This window comes from Diceros bicornis, chromosome 5, assembly GCF_020826845.1.
Source record: "Diceros bicornis minor isolate mBicDic1 chromosome 5, mDicBic1.mat.cur, whole genome shotgun sequence".
NCBI lineage: Eukaryota > Metazoa > Chordata > Mammalia > Perissodactyla > Rhinocerotidae > Diceros > Diceros bicornis.
In genome coordinates, this window is record NC_080744.1 from 2,335,580 (window position 1) to 2,355,433 (window position 19,854).

General features: G+C 45.6%; 3 protein-coding genes across 5 annotated transcripts; 1 reads left to right on the top strand and 2 right to left on the bottom strand.

Annotated features, from left to right (window-relative positions):
* Positions 1-1,584: 1,584 nt before the first annotated feature.
* MGAT2 (alpha-1,6-mannosyl-glycoprotein 2-beta-N-acetylglucosaminyltransferase) lies at positions 1,585-3,093 on the bottom strand. The gene has a single exon (XM_058540631.1). It carries the CDS (start codon positions 2,966-2,968, stop codon positions 1,655-1,657), a length of 1,314 nt encoding a protein of 437 aa, XP_058396614.1. The 5' UTR covers positions 2,969-3,093; the 3' UTR covers positions 1,585-1,654.
* A 756-nt stretch (positions 3,094-3,849) lies between these two features.
* On the top strand, positions 3,850-4,288 carry RPL36AL (ribosomal protein L36a like). The gene has a single exon (XM_058540632.1). The coding sequence runs from the start codon at positions 3,881-3,883 to the stop codon at positions 4,199-4,201; it is 321 nt and encodes a 106-aa protein (XP_058396615.1). The 5' UTR covers positions 3,850-3,880; the 3' UTR covers positions 4,202-4,288.
* A 2,446-nt stretch (positions 4,289-6,734) lies between these two features.
* Positions 6,735-19,041, bottom strand: LRR1 (leucine rich repeat protein 1). 3 transcript variants are annotated; one of them, XM_058540634.1, is made up of 4 exons: positions 18,801-19,041; positions 15,906-16,004; positions 12,689-13,410; positions 6,735-7,425 (listed from the first exon to the last, which is right to left on the bottom strand). In XM_058540634.1, the coding sequence occupies exons 1-4, from the start codon at positions 18,978-18,980 to the stop codon at positions 7,185-7,187; spliced, it is 1,242 nt and encodes a 413-aa protein (XP_058396617.1). In that variant the 5' UTR covers positions 18,981-19,041; the 3' UTR covers positions 6,735-7,184. The 3 variants fall into 3 exon arrangements, with proteins under 3 accessions (XP_058396617.1, XP_058396616.1, XP_058396618.1); XM_058540633.1 differs by having other exon boundaries at positions 15,906-16,007; XM_058540635.1 differs by lacking the exon at positions 12,689-13,410 and having other exon boundaries at positions 7,267-7,425.
* Positions 19,042-19,854: the final 813 nt, after the last annotated feature.

Below are 19,854 nucleotides of genomic sequence, written 5' to 3' on the forward strand. Positions count from 1 at the left end.
TGTGGAACAGTATTTTTGAGGCCAGGAGAAAATTCTAATAGATTTTTTCTCACGAAAACTTTTAGTACAGATTTTTAGTACAACATGAAAGGAAATGTAGAAAGGAAAATATCTGATGTAATCGCTGACCCCAAGGCCATGAGCCGATCCATTTCTGTTCTGAACATGGCTACTAACTCAAACCACTGGTCTTATCTTAGTCCTGGAAATTACCCAATTGTCCTTCGAACTGCGGAGGTCAGATCAGAGCACCAAAAGCTGGTACGAAGTCTGGCAATGCATCCTGATTTACATTTACAACCCCGATCAAATCTGGACCCAGACTGGGTTGTGAGGGCAGTACAAACGGAGCTCACAAAGCCAGAGAACTACCTGCTCCATCTCAGATGACCATGTGCATTTTTCAACCATAACATGAATCTTAATTGATGCAATCATTTTGAGACTGTCCATTTAACACACAATTTTCTTAGACTGAAATGACTAATTGTAGTACCTACACAAATGAGTCTGAGTAATTTCTGGTTGAATGCAATTATATACTGTTAAGGAAAACTTCTATGTTAAATATAGAGTAAATTTCAAGCCTGTTTCCTATTATTTACTGTGTCCTTTTAAAAAGCATTTCAGTTAAAATAAAGCTGGCACTAGAACATGCTTCACTTCAGCATGACTGAACTTTGTATCTTGTCTGGCTTTTGAAAACAATTCAGGCTGTATTTCACTTGACACAGTAGCTTTTTATTGTTCATTATCTATGCCTGGCTAATCTGAAAGCCAGTTTCTTCTAAAGGGAATAATGCGTTGTCAAGAGCTGGGTTTTCTTTATTTCAGACTCAGTTATACAATATGCAGAGAGTAAATATGAAAAGGTAATTTTAAAACTTCTAGAATGGCTTTACTGAATTCTGGTGTAAAAAGTAAAATTTATTCTGAAAAATGACTAGGAATCTTTTTATGCAAAAATGAGTATTTATTTTGGCAGCACTAAAAGAAAAAACCACTGTATTTCTACATTGAGGTGAAAACAGTGTCTAAACTTTCTTATCAATCAAATACATTCCACAAGAAACTGCGTTCTATGAAGGTTCCAAAGCACAGGCAAATCTTAATACAGGAATCTGTAATACTGAAAATAACTGTTCTGACAGGGTGTTTAACAAATATCACCTTTGAATTATAAAACCAGTGAAGCAATCCCTTCCTAGTAACTGTGTCAAGTGTGAGACTGGGCTTATACCATGAATACTCTGACAATTTCATTGTAATACTTTTTACTGCTATGACAATTTTAAGTAAATTTTGCTGCACTTAAAATAAGTTTTGAAAGTGGAAAAGAGTACAAAGTTCCAGATAGAAAGATTAATAGATGCAATTTAAATAAGATTTACCGCTTTCTCTCTCTCTTGTTCTCATTAACAATAATGATTACCTGTAGCAAATACAGATTGAGCTTTAAAACGTAACTCCCAAAATGAAAACTTGTGTTTTAAATCTTAATCAGACGTAAAAGGAAAAAACTATTATATTTGGACATCTTTTACAAGAAATTTTTTTTTGTATTAAAGCAGAACCAGTTCCTTTTATTCACTTGTATGTTTGGACAAATATCAAAAATAGAAGACTGTCACTTTTGCTTCGTACTTGTGATTTTTCACTGCAGTCTTCTATAACTTTTACAGAGTTCATGGTCCCTAATATCTCCCCACCCTCCATTTTTCCTAGGTGGGGAAATGGCTGCCATAAACTTCTCACTGACAACTAGAGTTTCTGGAAACAGGTACTGTTTGTTATTATTTAAGAGTGACTCGATTTGGGCACTCTGGGTGGACGGTCTACAGGTTTTCTTGTGGTGCATACCACAGTCTCCAGCATGAAAAATCCTAGGAGCTTGAGGAACCAGCACTTTCCAGAATTTTGGAAGACAAGATACAGTCAAATATTGAAGAGTCCAGTCCCAGTTATAATCATCATAAGTACAGAAAGCGTCTGTGCACTCGATGAGTTTCTGATACGCATCCCGGGTCAAGGCTAGACCCATATTGTGCTCTGTGGATTTCCAAGTTTTCACATCCACCTTGTCAGCAATGCCAACGAAGCTGCGACTGGCAGTATAGGTCCCCAGGGACAGCACATCACACTCCGGACACTCTTGCTGCTTCAGGTTCCACATCTGTTTGAAGACGTGGTAAAAGTCCGGGGCTAAGTAGTGATCCTCCTCCAGGAAGAGTAAGAGGCCAGCATAGTCGCGAAGGACCTTGACCCTCTCCCACACGAAGTGCAGCTTCCACCACCAGTGGTGCTTGGTTTGGGAGAACTTGGCCTCCCGGTAGTGGCCGAAGGAGTCGGGGTACTCGGCGTTAATGCAGCCCATCCTCAGAGCCGCGTTCTTCTTCAGGTCCCGGGGGCAGTCCCTGGGGTCGCTGCCCGGAAACTCGTGGGGGTACAGCTGGATGCTGAAAGGAAAGAAGATCTGCAGGACCGGGCAGAAGTCCACCGCGGCGATGAGCCGGTTGATCTCGGCCGACCAGACGTCGTGGCTGAAGATGACGAGCACGTCGCTGATGCCGCGGGCCCTCCGCAGGGAGCGCAGCAGCAGGCTCAGGTACTCGGGCCGGTCGTGCACCTGCACCACCAGCACCAGCTCGCGGGGCGCCCAGGCGCGGCCCGCGTTCCGCAGCGGCTGGTCGAAGTTGCGCTGGTACACCAGCGCGCGGTAGCGCAGCGTCAGGTTGTCCGCCTCGGGCTGCGGCGCGCCGGGCACGGGCGGCGCGGCCGAGTCGTTGGCGGCCCGGCGGGCGCCCGCGGGCTCGGCGCGGTCCCCGCGGACGGCGCGCGCGGGCTCGGCGTCCGGCGGCGGGGCCTCGCCCCTGCGGCGGCGGCCGGCGCCGCTCCAGAGCACCAGGCCGCAGGCGGCCAGCGCGAGCGCCAGGCCCAGCACCTTCCGCTTGTACACGCGCAGCCGCATGGTCCCGCCGGGCGCGGACCTCTGCTGGGCGGCCGGCCGACCCCGCTCACCGCGCCGCCCGCGCTCCGCTCATGCCGCTCGCCGCTCTAGCAGCCGCGGCCCGCGGCCCCGGCCCCCTCCATCCGCGCGGCCGCGCCGTTACCTGCGCCGCCAACGGCCCCGCGTCCTCCACGCGCTCATCGCCGCGGCCTCCCTCGCCGCCGCCGTCCGACCCCGCGACTGGCCCGCGGGCGCCGCGGTCGGGCCACCCCCCTCGGCCCGGCGCTCGGCGACGCCAGGACACGTCGGAGACGCCCATTGGCCCGCCGCCCTGTCGCTCAGGCTCGGCGCCCACTTCCGCTTCCTCTTCCCTTCCGGTGAGGCGCGTGCGGTGCGGAGCGGTGCAGACGCTGGTGCTGGTGAGCTGAGGGCGGGCGCGGCGGGGGCTGCGGGAGATGGGGGCGCGGGGCCGGGACGGACGGGCCCGCGTGGGGGGAGGGGGGACGGCTGGCGGGAAGGGAGCGGCTTCTCCTCAGGAGGGGCCCGCGCATGGCGGCCGCGGGCCCGGGCGCGCTCTTAAGGACACGTCAGCCTGCGGCGCGGGCGGCGCGGTGACCGGCGGCGTGGCGGGGCTGTGCGCGGGCGCCCGGGCCGGCGGGAGCGGGGCCGGAGAGGAGCCCCGGCCTTTCTGCCGCGCCGCCCGTCACCGAGCCTCGTCCGGCGAGCGCCGCCGGTTTACCCCGAGGCGTGCCTTGTGTGCGCGTTAACTCGTGGAAGGGAGCGCCGCGTGGGTTCCCACGTTACTGACTGACGCAGTGGGATTTTCCCAGCAATACTTACGTGGGCTGTTAGTTTTCACAACGTTTAACGTTTCCCGCCGTATATTTTAAATATTTTGCCAGTTTTCGTCGTGTGGTCAGCCCTACTGCAAAGATGGTCAACGTGCCTAAAACCCGAAGGACTTTCTGTAAGAAGTGTGGGAAGCACCAACCTCACAAAGTGACCCAGTACAAGAAGGGCAAGGATTCCCTGTACGCGCAGGGGAAGAGGCGCTACGACCGCAAGCAGAGTGGCTACGGGGGGCAGACGAAGCCCATCTTCCGGAAGAAGGCCAAGACCACGAAGAAGATTGTGCTGAGGCTTGAGTGCGTGGAGCCCAACTGCAGGTCCAAGAGGATGCTGGCCATCAAGAGATGCAAGCATTTTGAACTGGGAGGAGATAAGAAGAGGAAGGGCCAAGTGATCCAGTTCTAAGCTTTGAGATTCTTCTCTTATTTTTGAGAGGAAGAGGTTGAAGCCATAAAAAAATTACCTGTATGAAAATAAATGTTGATAGTCTTACTCAAGTCTTTTGTGTTTTTCGAAATATAAATAGAATGGCATACTTAATGTGCTTCTAAATTAAGGAAATAGTAAATTATTTGTAGGTGAATTAAGGTTTGTCCTCGTCTCAATTTCTCATTTAAATGTAGTTCCACGAGAATTGGAATTTTGTATTTATTCATAAAGAAGACAGGAGTCCTCCCTCAAACTTTACAACTGGGTTATGGAGATATATAGCAGGGAAAAAACCGGGACTTCACTTTTTTCTGGTCGATTTCAAATATATGTGTTGGGTGAATTCATAATCATGAGGGATGAACTGCTGGGAAAGGTCTCAATCAAATTTTGAAAAAAAGTAAATGAAGAGGATAAACCAGGCCTGTATATAGCACACAGGGTGAGGCAGAGGATCCAAGTTGGGGAATAAGAAGAGCTGACTTGTTGCACATTGTGCTGTCTGGCAGGGACCACTAGCCACACGTGGCTAATGCCTATCCTATTGGACAATACAGATACAGAACATTTCTGTCAGTTTTTTTGGACACTAGTTTTAGACTGTGGTCTTGAACGAAAATAATTGACGACTTATAACTACAAAAAGTTCTAAAGCTAGTGAAAAAGCCATGAGTCCATGACAGCATAAACTTTGTTGCAACTTTTAGAACATACTCTGGGAGGTTCTCAAATGTTTTAACTTCTTGAGTGTTGGGAGGGTTGAGGAGGTAAACGGGACTGAAAATAGAATGGAAGGTTGAAACTCAGAATTAAAGAAGTGAACCTAGTAATTACCTACAAAAGAAAGAAAGAAAAGTTGAGTATCAAATGAAAGGGGTATGAGTTATGAGGACAGGAAAATCTTTTTGTATATGACTTTTGAGTCACCTGAGAGTTACACGGGGATGGCTTGTACATGTGTAGCAAGAATGCAAAGGGCTAGTGCGTAGGAGTAACAGACCGTTAGCACTTATTCCCAACACAGACTATTATATCTGCATTTGTTGATAAGACTCACTTTCTACAAGAACGTGTAAAAATCAGATATGCACAAGGTAAATGCCACAAAACGTCGCTTTTTAAAGAACCTTTTTTTTTTTTTGGGGGGTGAGGAAGATTGGCCCTCAGCTAACAACCGTGCCAATTTTCCTCTATTTTGTATGTGGGATGCTGCCATGGCATGGCTTGATGAGCAGTGTGTAGGTCCGTGCCCAGGATCTGAACCTGCGAACCCCAGGCCACTGAAGCAGAGCACGTAAACTTCACGGCTATGCCACTGGGCCAGCCCAAGAACCATGTTTTAATGTGGTGATTTTATAATATTTATGGGCAATCCCTCACCAATTTATGACTTTAGAAAATCCTAACATATTACTTAGTAACAGAACTCTTGGTTTTAAAGACCAAAACTGAATTAACTTTAGAAGGCAGTATAAAGCCTGGGCTAAAAATCTGATCTGGGTTCATGGTACCTCCGTCCTAGGGTGATTTGTGAGGATTAAATACAATACTGTATATAAAATACCTGGAACAAAGTAGGTACCAGAAAAATGGCAGCTCTTTTTATTTAAGGTATGTGTGTACTATATATAATTTTGTTAAGTGAAAGACTAGAAAGAATATATATAAGTCTTTTGCAAGAATTGAACTGACCACTAGCCATAGAAACCTAAGGTCACCCAAAGAATTACTCCTCTGGACAATGTCTAGTCTCAAAAGAATCAGCTCTGAGAAGAAACTAGGTTTTGGAGATCATATACAGGAAATTTTAATAAAAATGTTCTAAGATTTAAACAGTATTTACTCAGGAATATTTTTATTTTCAGAAAAGAAAAAAAATGCCCCAAATGACAAATGTTTTAGGAAGACAAAGGAGGTAGTAGTTAAGCCGTAGGAAATGGTCTTATATAGACTCCACCGCTCACTCCAAGGCCACAGAGTAGTGACATGCTAACACTGGAGAGACTTTCCTCCAGTCACTTTCTCTTGTCCCTCCTTGTTTCCAGAACCAGTTAAGGGACCACTGCAGTGAGCCAGGAGGGAGGCTGGTCTGGAGAAGGGCAGTGGGAATGAACAGAGTGAAACAGTTCTACTGACCAAGTTCCACGATTCTTTCAAGTTCGTTCCCCCTCTCTTCCCTCTGCCCTAGTTCAAAGTCTCATGTTCCTTTAGCTGGTGTATTGCCACCACTTTTACATATTAAGTTACTAAAATAATAAACAGAAAAAGAACAACCCTCAAATAATACAGAATGTAGTCAGTAAAAAGTAGCAATTTTCTGCTTCCACCCAACCATAAAACCTTGTTCCAACCCTAAAAATTAAAAAACTTAGAAATCACAACAAAGATTATGTGATTAACATTATAAAACTTATAAAAGCTGAAGTCTGTTTGTCCCAAAGCAACTCCTACTTTATGCCTGGTGAATATAAAATTACATTTGTAGAATATACTTGAAAAACACAAAAAGTGATATGCTAAAAATTTATATGTAGTTTCATACCAAACAAGTTTTCACTATAATTTAGACCATAGTCTTCCAAGGTATATTTTCTGCATACAGAAACTCAATTTCTTTAATTGAAATGCGAGAAGAAAGTTGATAAGAAAATTCCATGACCAGAGTGATTGGGATCAATATCTGTTTAACGTTAAAAGACAGCCCACAACCCATTCTGAAAACACTAGGCTGAAATCAACACAAGTGCAATAAACTGATAAAAAGTTACCCCACAATAAAATTAATCAGGTTTTAATGGAATTAAGGTTTTACAAATAATTGAAAATGTTAGAATAACACACATTCTTCCCCTCAAGCAAATAAACAAAAGCTTCCCTTTCTCCAATTTGACAGTTAAACCATAAATGAATCCCAAACTGATCAGTAACTAAATGAAATTTCTTTCTGTGGTGTCACCTATTACTTTAACATATCACAGGAATTTACGTAACAGGCTAGAGAACAGAAGTAAGAGATGACCGGTGCTTCAGTACCCCCCATGTTATCTACTAAGACCACAGTGTGAGCAACAGAGTGTAGATTCATGGTAGAAGTTCCTTGAATAAAACAGCTTAGACAAAATCTTCCACAAACACAGGTTTTTGCAGTATCCAAATCTTCGCAAAGATGGAAAGGAATGATATGAGAGCCATACGGAATCCTATTGGAAAAAAATGTTGAGAAAATATTTTTAATATGTTATGAGATGTAGAACTTCACATACAGTAGTTCCCCCCCTTATCAGTGGGGGATACATTCCAAGACCCTCAGTGGATGCCTGAAACCGCATAGTGCCGAACTCTATATATAACGTTTTTTCCTATACATAGATATTTGAGATGTGACAGCAAAACTACCTTGAATTTCTTTTTCCTTCTCCACAGTTTCACAAATAGATTTGTTAACGTAGATCTTAGCAACCTCAGCATACAATTTTTTTCCTTTCCTTATTAAGTCGAGAACTTTCACCTTTTCACTTAAAGGAAGCACTTTACGGCTTCTCTTTGGCATATCCCAGTTGCCAGCATCACCACTGTTGCACTTTGGGGCCATTATTGAGTAAAATAAGGGTGACTTGAATACAAGCACTGTGATACCCGAGGGTCGACCTCATAACCCAGATGGCTACTAAATGACTCATGGGTGGGTGGCTTATACAGTGTGGATCCGATGGACAAAGGGATGATTCACATCCCAGGTGGGAAGGAGCCAGTCAGTGGGAGATTTCATCACGCCACTCACAACAGCACACAATTTAAAACTCATGAATTGTTTATTTCTGGAATTTTCAATTTAATATTTGGACCACAGCTGACCACAGGTAACTGAAACTGTGCAAAGCAAAGCCGTGGATAAGGGGGACCACAATATTAGGACGTGAATTACTGGGCACTGAATTATAACCATGGAAAAATAAAATTACTCAATTAACCAACTCAGTATATTGCTTTATCTTCCAAACTGGTAAGAATGGGGAAAATACACTAATAAAACAGCATATGACATATTGTAAACCAGAGAGGATCTATTTCACTTCATAAAGTATCTTTTAGCATAGTCACTTAATAGTATAACTCTGACTAGAATGAGTCATCTGTGCTGTATATAATTATACTGTATGACCAGTGTAACATGATAATTTAAATGTATAGCTCTGTCATATAATTCTCTTCATGGTAATGGGAGAATTACTGAGTTCCATCTGTGAAAAAAACATTTATTTAAATAAATCCATATACTCTCCTATGCATCAATTGTTCAAAATGGAGTTTTAAACTGTGTGTAACAAATTTAAAACATGTGTTGTTTGGGGCATTAGTTTTAGTTTACTGGCTGAGCAAGTAAGGCTCACCTCACCTTGCTTCGATCATTCACCCTCCTGCTTAAAGCTTCAGTGGTGCCCAGTGCAATTAAAATCAAGTCCAACTCTTTGCCCTCATCTACAAGACACTAAGACACGATCTCCTCAGATTGTCTGCCCACTGCCCAACTCCTCCCCACTAAACACAATCATGCCCCAGTCACACTGTCTCTCCTACACACTGTCTTTTCTTTGTTGTTTCTCTGCGGCCTGGCCTAGGCTGGCACATATAGGTGTTCAGATCTTTTTCAATAAATAAATAAAACCTACTCTTATAATTTAAAATGGAGTTTAAACCTCTTATTAGAAAAGTCTCAAAGGATGTACATCAAATCAAAAAGAGATTTACTTTTCGTAAGGGATTTGAGATTGGCCTTGTTTGCCATTTTTCATTTTTTCATATGTACTAATTTGTTGCTTATGTTAAGTAACAATTTTTTAAAAACTGCCAGGAAGTGTCTACTATGTGTTTACATTAATTTCTTTCAAGCTATTGGATATAGTCTAAGGAAACAGGCAATAGTTAAAAACTATATTTCCTATCTACCATAATTTAAATTCCCAAATATTTTTTAAATAGGCCATAACTTTATGTTTGTAACCAGTAGTTTTACGACAATTTACCAAGAGCTAGATAATAGGTATTATTCTCATGGCTTTGGATGTATATTCTTTTTAAAACAAAGGGGCTGAAAACATGCAAAATTATACTTTAGTAAAGGTTAGGGTCACCTTATAAGAACTTACATTAATAGAGGTCAAGTTTAAAAAAACAATATAAATACTACAATGCTATATCATTCAGCACTAACCAATTATTTTTCTGCCTTACCTATTATATCACATTTTGATCATCTATTTTTTCCTTCCAACTCTGCACTTTCCCATGTTGGATGTCAGTCTGCGTTTTTTGATCATTTGGCCAATTTGTTATGGTCTTTTCAAATTATCAGAAACCATTTACAATATTTCTCATTTGGACACAATTTTCAAATTTGAATAAATACAATATATTTGTTTTTTCACATATAAGTCTCAGAGAAAGTATAGAACAAGAGCCTCGGGAGCAACTCATTGCTAAAAGACACCGTTTAGAGTTCCCTCAAATCAGCTGTCTTACCCTGGATCATCAGTATCACTTCTGGAGATTTTTAAAATCTATGTCATACAATAGGGGCCCATCTCTGGAGATTCTGAACTAGTTGATCTGAGGTAGAATCTAGGCATCTATATTTCTCATGTTATTTAAAAGCTCCTCCTGGGGCCGGCCTGGTGGCGCAGTGGTTAAGTGCTCGGGCTCTGCTTCTGCGGCCCGGGGTTCGCAGGTTCAGATCTCTGGGCGCGCACTGATGCACCGATTGTCAAGCCATGCTGTGGCGGCATCCCAAATAAAGTAGAGGAAAATGGGCACAGATGTTAGCCCAGGGCCAGTCTTCCTCGGCAAAAAGAGGAGGATTGGCATGGAGGTTAGCTCAGGGCTGATCTTCCTCACAAAAAATAAATAAATAAAAATAAAAGCTCCTCCACAGCTAATAACAACATTGATTGATTTTTAATTGCCAGATAAGCAAATTACATGTATTTATACATCTAATAAATATTTTTGAGACCTATTATGAGTCAGGCACTGTTCTAGGCACTTACATGTACTGTCATTCAACAGGCAATTTTTTTTTAGGAAGATTAGCCCTGTGCTAACAACTGTTGCCAATCTTCCTCTTTTTCTTTTTTTCTCCCCAATGCCCCAGTACATATTTGTATATCGTAGTTGTAGGTCCTTAACAGGTAATTTTTAACTCCTAGTTAAGAGTCAATGTCTTAAACCAGTGGTTCTCAAAGTGAGGTCTGCTGTCCAGAAGCATCAACATCACCTTGGAACTTGTTAGAGATGCACTTTCTTCAGCCCCACTCCAAATTTACTGAATAAGAATCTCTGAGGGTGGGGACCAGCAATCTGCTTTAATAAGCATGATTCTGATGCACTCTCAAATTTTGAGGACCACTGCCTTAAAACAACAGTGAATCCTTAGTTACTTTTACAGCCTTAGTACTCAAAGTGCAGTTCATGGACTAGTGGCCTCAGCCACACCTGGAAGCCTGTTTGAAACGCAGGATCTCCACCCCAGACATCTGAAACAGAGTCCACTGACGAGACTCCTGGGTGACTGGAATGCACAGTAGAATCTGAGAAGCACTGGTATAAAGCAGTGGTCTTAATCCTGGTTAGCTGTTCATTAGAATCACTGGGAGATTTAAAAAAATACTGGTCCTGGGCCGGCCCCGTGGCTTAGCGGTTAAGTGCGCGCGCTCCGCTGCTGGTGGCCCGGGGTTCGGATCCCGGGCGTGCACCGACACACCGTTTCTCCGGCCATGCTGAGGCTGCATCCCACACACAGCAACTAGAAGGATGTGCAGCTATGACATACAACTATCTACTGGGGCTTTGGGGGAAAAAATAAATGAATAAATAAAATTATTAAAAAAAAAAAAAACCACTGGTCCTGCTCTCAGACATTCTGATTTACTAAGTCTGGGGTGGGGACTAATCACCAGAAGTTTTAAAAGCTCCTCAAGTGTTTCTAAATGTGAAGTAAAGTTTGAGAACCACTGCTTTAGAATAAGAGCTCTCAAGCAAAGGATGGCGAGGAGGGAGAATTAAATTGGGTTTCAGTGGGGTCCACAAAGATTATAAAGTTGTATGCAAAATTCTGTGTGTGTACTCATCTGTGCATTTTCCTAGGCCCATAACTTCCTTTTTTTTTTCTTTTTGCTGAGAAAGATTAGCCCTGAGCTAACATTTGTGCCCATCTTCCTCTATGTGGGACACCGGCCACAGCATGGCTTGATAAGCAGTGCCTAGGTCCACGCCGGGGATTCAAACCCATGAACCCCCGGCCGCTGAAGCCGAGTGCGTGAACTCAACCACTATGCCACCAGGCCAGCCCCCTCTTTTTTTTTTTTTTTGCGCCTCTTCCCCACTAAAATAGTTAAGAACCTCTTCTTTGAAATATGGTCTTTCTACCATTTTATAGGCACTCAACAATAATTTAGTCTACATCTTAGCTTCCACACCTATATGAAAGAAGCATGAACGAAATGAATAACTGGAGTTCGGTGTCTCATGAAACCAAGTGCAGTTAGTGTTCAAAGACAAGGGGAAGAGAAGCAACAGCTACTGAGCCCCACTATGTGCCAAATGCACTGGCATTACATTAGCTCATTTATCTTCACAACTCTGTCAAGTGGGCACTACTGTTCCTGGTTCACAGATGAGAAAACTGAATCAAAGAGGTTAAACAACTTGCTAAAGCCAGACTGTGGAGTGAAGCCAGGAATCAAACCCAAGCCTGACTGCAAAGACCACACTTTGCCACTGTGCCAGATTGGAGTCACACACTTGAGAGTGCACTGGAACTCCCTGGAGGACTTCTTAACACAGACAGCTGGACCTCACCCTCAGAGGTTCTGATTCAGCAGGTCTGGGGTAAGGTTCAACAACGTGCATCTCTAACAAGTTCCTAGGCAATGCTGCTGCTGTTGGCCAGGGGACTACACTTTGAGAATAATGCCATTCACTCATTCAAGTATTTATTAAGTGCCTAAAATATGGTAGGAACAGGGGATATCACATTTTAGACCTTAGGGGAACAGTGGAGAATAAGACCACATCCATCTCCTCATGGATCTTACCTCCTAGCGGCGAAAACTGACAGAAAACAAACAAATGTTAAAAAACATATAATGCCAGGTAATAAACCCTATGACTAAAACATTAAGCAATGTAAGGGGGTAGGAGATAAAACTTTACATAGGGTGGTCAGGAAAGGCCTCTCTGGGGTGCCACTTGGACAGAAAACTAACGAAGTGAGAAAGGGAGCTCTGAGACTTTCTGGAGGAAAAGCATTCCAAGTAGAGGTAAGGAGCAGCAAGAAGGCCGTGTATCAGGGGTCAGATTGTGCACAGCATCGTAAGCTATGTTAAAGACTCTGACTATACCCCTGAGGATGATAAGAATACTACGATGCTATCAAAAGTACCATATTTTATGACTATAAAGTCTTACCTATTATATAATACAGTCCGTGCAGAAGATTCCAATAAAGTTAACGGCGTCTGCAGCATTATAACTGGAAGGACTTCTGGTTGTTCAAAAGTATTTCCAAAAAGATCAAGGTACTCAAGGGATAAATTTTTAAATTCAGTAGGCAAAAATGGAAGCTTATTTCGAGCTGCTGACAAAAAACGCAGGTTTGTCAGTTGTCCTATCTTGAAAGGAAATCGAATCAATTCATTATCATCAAGTTTCAAATCTGTAAGTTCTCGGAGTTGGCAAAACTGCACAGGGAGTGCCTTAATTTTGTTCTTGCTGAGATCCAACCTCCGAAGTGACTTCTGGAGTGTAGACTGACACAAGGCTACACTAAATGACTCCAAGTGATTGTCATTCAGGTTAAGTTCTTGAAGGTGGATGAGGTCTCCAATTGTAGCTGGAAGCTTTTTTATATGGTTGTGACTCAAGTCTAATTTCCTCAGGTTTTTTAAGCAAAGCATACGCATATCAACTCGGACAAGCCCACAATAAGAAGTCTGAAGATGTTCCAGAGAATATGGGAAGTTTTTGCTTAGAGGATAGTCCTTTTTGGATGTGATAACCATTTTTGTTTTAAATTTTTCAAATTCTGAAGTCTTCACAGGTGTGAGGGTTGAAAGAGATGCCTCAACATTACAGCCTCTATGAGCCAGTCTCACAGCTGAAAGGAAACCCTTTAAACTGCTGGAATTGGCCTGAATAAATAAAAATAAGTTGTACAATTATAAATTCCATTTTAGATAATGCATGCATGATAATTCATCCTATAATAAATTCTGTAAAGAGTTATATATGCAAATTATGCATTTATTGAAAACAGCTGTAAAAAATAAATTTTTTAGTATTTTATCTTGACTAAATTTCAATCCAGATACAACAAACTTTAAAAGTGTTTGAAAAAATTATGTTGAGAGACACACTCTAAATAAAACTGTTCAAAAGGGGAACCATAAGAGTATAAAATCAGCCAGGAAAGCATGAAAAGATTCCACTTAAGATTTGGGTTTAAGGGGCCGGCCTGGAGGCACAAACGGTTAAGAGTGTGCGCTCTGCCGCAGCAGCCCGGGGTTCGCCAGTTCAGATCCTGGGCGTGCACCGACACACTGCTTGTCAAACCATGCTGTGGTGGCCTCCCATATAAAGTGGAGGAAGATGGGCATGGATGTTAGCCCAGGGCCAGTCTTCCTCAGCAAAAAGAGGAGGATCGGCAGATGTTAGCTCAGGGATGATCTTACTCACAAAAAAAAAAAAAAAAAGAGATTTGGGTTTAAGATGAATGGACTCAAATCTCCATGCTGCTGCGATAGGCTGAGATAGCGCCGTGCAGTGCAAAATGCTCAGGGGTGCAATTCACAAAGACTAGGAATTGTGGAAAGCAAGGGCCCTGTCAAAAGTGCTAGAAAATATCCAAAGCAAGAGAGATTGCTTCCACGTGGAAAGAGAAATCACTAATAAAGTAGTATGCGAATTAAGTCATCAATAAAAATAACATAACATACTTGCAGGATACCTTAGAAGTTTGCTAAAGTTTACTGTGAAGGACTAGTGAACTTTCAGCAAGTTTGGGAAACTAAGTATGGGGTCGTATTTGGCTGGAATAAGGGAGCTTTGTAGAGGAGTAAAAGGTTAGAAAGAAGTATGGGGATTGATGATAGACGAGCTTGATGTCAAGGTAAGGAGGACAGAATGATCAGGCTGTGGGCAATCATTCTGAGCAAGAGAATAACATGACAAGAGCTAAATATTATTTTGGCAGCAGTGTACACAGTAAGTGGAGTGAGGACAGTCTGGAGACCTGGGTCCAGTAGGTCCAGTAGAGGGTACTGACTTACAGACTTGGGAGTTATACACAATAAAGGTTAAGCTATGAGAATGGGAGGCAGACATGGTAGAGAACAGGCAGAGGACTGGAATAAAGCCTTTGTTTGGGGGATAGAAAAAAAGGTTGCCCGAGATAGGAAACAAAGGAGTGGCTGAGAAAACCAAACGTAAGCCAGCATAGTGCCCTGTCACAGATGCCAAGAAAGGAAAGTTTTATTAAGAAGGGAGTGGTCATCAGTGTCCAAGTCTAGAGCACTCAAAAAGGATGAGAAATAATAGCAATGTGATCGGCAAATAAAAAGGAGATGACTAATCTTTGAAGCAGTGTTTTGAATAAAAGTAAAAGTCAAAAGAGATAGTAAGAAAGTGGAGGCAATTTTGTCTTTCCAGAAATTTGTCTTTTCTATTTTTTTTAACTGGTAAGAGCTCAGTTTGTTTTTAGGTGGAAGGAAGGAGTTAGTGGAAGGATAGGCTGAATATCAAGAGCAAATGAAAAACCACAAGCATAGGAGGAGCTAGGACAAAAGGATTCCATCCAATACAAATAGCTTAAATGGTTATTAAACTTTTAGTGTTTGCAAAGCACTTGGCTTGGTGTTAGGATACGGCAAGATTGAACAAGACATTGCTCCTCCTCTCTGGGGAGTGGGAAGAGGAAAAGGGGCGACAGGGCAAAGAAAACATTTTTTTATTCTTATGGTTCATATATATATATTTTTTTTGGTGAGGCGATCAGCCCTATGCTAACATCTGCTAATCCTCCTCTTTTTGCTGAGGAAGACTGGCCCTGGGCTAACATCCACGTCCATCTTCCTCCACTTTATATGGGACGCTGCCACAGCATGGCTTGCCAAGCAGTGCGTGGGTGCACACCCGGGATGCGAACCGGCAAACCCCGGGCCACCGCAGCAGAGCGCGTGCACTTAACCACCTGTGCCACTGGACCGGCCCCTGGTTCATGTATTTTTAAAAATTATTATAGTAAATAAAATACCCCCCAAAATGGTACTAGATCCATTTTATCCTCTTTTCTTACACCAAACTTAGACTCGCAACCTGTAATTTAGCTGGCAAAATGTAGACCTCTGCTACTTGCCTAATAGAGTTCCAATCTAAGAACACCCTAAGGCTCCATCTTGGGCACAGAAGCAAACCCCGTTTTCCTCCCCCTCCTGGACATCCATACCAAGGCTGACTCTGTCCTTTACAGCCCCACAAGCATGCCTGGGAGGCTGCCATCGCTTCTTCAAACACACCTGCAGGTGTCCAGCCCTGTGCAGCTATATGGAATATCAGGATGCTCAAATATCCTCTTCTTTAAAGAAAATACAGCCAGCCAACCTAACCATTAATGTTTTTAATACCATACCTTACTTAGATAGATATCCACAGGAGGCTCCTTTAACCGAACAGTGGCTCTCCCCTCATCCACAAATTTGGTGAAGAACTGCTCAATGTTCTCCTTTAGCTGCTTAAAACCAAGGGGAAAAAAGGACAAAACCAGGTATTGTTATTCAATAATATTTATTACGACTAGAATGTGCCAGTCACTTTGCCAGACTTTGGTTTGGCTTTTACTCCTTAAGTCCAAGTGTTGTGTGGTTTTAAGTTTTAAAGTTTTTTGTTTGGTTGGGTTTTTTTTTAGCAGGTGGGTAATTACACTCCTTATCTAGTTTCTGGTAGATACTATTGTTCTATCTGCCCAGTAACTCTTTCCTCGTCTGAGAACAGAATCCCGTGTTTGGGGAGAATGCTCCTCTTCTCCCATTCCAACTATGTTGCTGTAGGAAGAGTTGCCAATAGCAGTTACTTGCCTTCTTAACTTCAGTCCATTAGTCTGGGGTGGGCATGCCTCCCGCAAGACTATAAACTCCATGAAAGCAGGGATCCTGTCTCCTTTGTTCACTACTGCATCCCCAGAGCCAGCACAGTGACTGACACAAAATAGGTGCTCAAAATTTTTAATGACTGACGTTGCTTCTGCTTTAGACTTCAATTCAACAACTATTTATTGAGAGGCCACTATGTACCACATACTATGATGGGGGCTTGGGACAAGAGGGGTGAAGAAGACCAGCATGGTAATTATACTTATAAAGCTGCCAATCTGACGAGAGACAGTTACTAAACAAGTAATTATAAGCATAACAAATACTAAGACAAGGGAAGTACAGGCTGCTATAAGACTTTATAGCAAAGGAATCTTATCTAGTCTGGGGGTATGAAGGTGACCTTAAAGGTAAGAACTGAAAGATTAGATACCAGGGCAAGTGAAGATACCAGGGGAAGAGGGAGGGGATAGCATACCAATAAGAGGGAACAATGTGTGCAAAGCCTTGAAGGCAAGAGAACTCAGCAGCTGAAAGAAGTTCACTATGGCTGAAGGAGCCAGTGAAAAGAGGCAGCTGAGTCTGGAGAGGTAAATAGTAGATGGTGAAAGATTTTGTAAACCATGTTAAGAATCTTGGATTTTATCCTAAGAACAATGATACCTGCTTAATAACTTTAAGCTGAGAACACGGTTGGATCCTCATTTTGAAAAGTTTCCTTTAACTACAGTGTAAGAATGAATTCTGGGGGAGAGGAGAATGGAATGGGAGAAGGACAACGGTAGAGGTAGGGAGGTCCTTTAAGAGACTAGCCAGGCAAGGGAAAACGGTGGTTTAGACTACAGCTGGGATGGAAGGAGTTAAGAAAATGTGAAAGATACCTAGGAGGCAGAACTGAAAGGATTCAATAGGTAGGATGTGGGGAGGCAAAGGCTTCAAGGTTTCTGGATGGGCAGAACACTGTCAGAAAAGCAGGTTTAGGGGTGGCAAGGAAAATTAATTTTTAGATATTTTGAGTCTGAAATGCTGCAACACATCCAAGTGAAGATTTCCAGTAGATATCAGACTCAAGGCGGAAGTTAAGGGGGAGGACTAGCTAAAGATAGTCAGGTGGGTGGTAGCTGAAGTCAGGGAACAGGAAAGTGGAAGGTGTAAGCAAGAGCCGCAGGTCCATCCCACACTTAGCACTAACACTGACTCTTCAAGGCCCAGCACCAACGCCACCTCAGTTCATCCAACAAATGTTCACTGAGCACCTACTTTTCCCAAGCCCTGTGGCACCAGCTTCTACAAAACTTTCTCAAGCCCCTGTCATCAGAATTCATCTCATTTTTGATACTATACTGCTGTGCTTCTACCTTTATTACAGCACTTACCATAGCCCACCTTGTGTTGTCAGTAGTGGTTTGTGTCTCCCTTTCTAGTCTCAGAGGGACAGTGCCTAAATCAAGTGTATCTCCCACCGTATCTAGCACTGCACCCTGCACACAGTAAGTCTTCAACAAGCCGTTTACAATAAAATTCTGATTAGGATTACCACCTGCAACTGACGATCAGCGCACGAGGAGTCTTAAGGGCGAGATCATCAGGGACTTTTTCAATAGACAGTACCTGAGCTGGGCACGAGAGCGAGGTTCTGGGGCAGACAGCGGGGGAGAAAAGGGAGACCCAACTCTAGTCATGAGTTTGCTTCTGTCACCCAACAGTTCTCTAACCTATAATATGCTGGGTGATTTCTGAAGTCCTTTCAACTTGAAAAATGACATGATTCCATGAACAGGGGGAAATTATTCAGACTTTCACCTACTTAACGTCAACATTAGGCGTCTCTGAATGAGACAGGAATGCCCCCTTTCCTCAACTAGGAGTCCTCCTGTAAGGGAAATAATCCCAGGAATTGTACAAATCCAGTCAAGAGTCAGATGCAGGGGTGGGCGACGAACTGCCCCCTCGCCTTTGTTTATAGCAGACACAAGGGGATTCCAGTCATTTTGACGAAATATCATAGAGCCCGGTCATGAAGGGAGAAGGATTTTATAAAACCTGCGCTTCAAAACTTCGATTTCGATTTCCAACTGCTTTTCGAGAGCTGACTACTGCTCTGCAGGTAAGAAAAAGCCCGGGACCTAGAAAGTCAGGTCTTAGAAAATGAGACAACGGGAAAAAAGAGACGCAGTCACCAGTCACCTGAATGAAAACCCCCGGAGCACCCCGCTTCACGACGGCCCAACCCGCTCCGGGCCTCGGACCCCCCCCTCCGCCGAGGGAGGCCCGGCCCTCAGCCCAGCCCGCTCGCCGTCCCGGCCGCCGCCGCCCCTCTGGGCGCCCCCTCCACCCGCGCGCCCCGCCCGCGGCGCCGACGGGGAGCAGCCCGGGAGAAGGCGCGCCCTCCTCGGGTCCGCGGGGAGACGCCGGGGTCAGGGGCCCGCACGCACCTCGTAGCGCGTCCCGCGCTTGTCCCGCAGGGTGGCGACCAGCAGGCCGGCGCGCGGCGGGCCGCCCCGGGGCGCGGGCTGGCAGAGGCTCAGCACGGCGCGGGCGCCCCGGCCGCGGGCCCGCAGCCCCAGGGCCGGCAGCCGCCGGCTGACCACCTCCACCTCGCAGTGCAGCTTCATGGCCCCGGGCCGCCGCCCGCCCCCAGGCCGCCTTGAAACTTCCCGCTTCCCGCCGCCGCCGGGGTCCTCGCCGGGCTGCCCGCGGGCCCGCCTGCCTCTCGTCCGCCCGCCTCCCGGGGCCAGCCCACCTCCCCCCGGGGCCGGCCCACAGCCTCCGGGGGTGACGCCCACCTCCTCCCGGGGCACCGCCCACATCCCCCCGGGGCCGGCCCACAGCCTCCCGGAGCCCGCCCACAGCTTCCGGGGCCGGCCCACAGCCTCCGGGGGTGACGCCCACATCCCCCGGGGCCGGCCCACAGCCTCCCGGAGCCCGCCCACAGCTTCCGGGGCCGGCCCACAGCCTCCGGGGGTGACGCCCACATACCCCGGGGCCGCCCACAGCTTCCGGGGCCGGCCCACAGCCTCCCGGAGCCCGCCTACAGCTTCCGGGGCTGGCCCGCCTACCCCGGGGCGGGCCCACAGCCTCCGGGGGTGACGCCCAGCTCCTCCCGGAGCCCGCCCGGGCCCACAGTCTCCGGGCGCGGCCTGCGGGCTCCGGCCCTTCTCCCTGCCGCCCAGCGCGCACGGTGGCGGCGGCCTGGCGGGGTGCGGACGCCGCCGCCTGAGGACCCGGCGCGGCGACGGCGCGGCGCCGTGGTGGGCGCCCAGTTTCCTGGGGGGAGGCAGTGCCCCTCTGCTGAAGGGACACGCTCTTCACCTGCATGGCTTCGGCCTGGGGACGTCCCGAGGCGCCCCGTGCCGGCCAGGCGACGGTTCCTGTCCTGTGGCTCCGCGCTCCGGAGCCGGCACCCGTGCCGTCAGGACGGAACCGCACGGGACCGCATCCGACCTGTTGAACAGTTCCCTCTCTGCGACCCTGGCGGGTCGGGTGGAG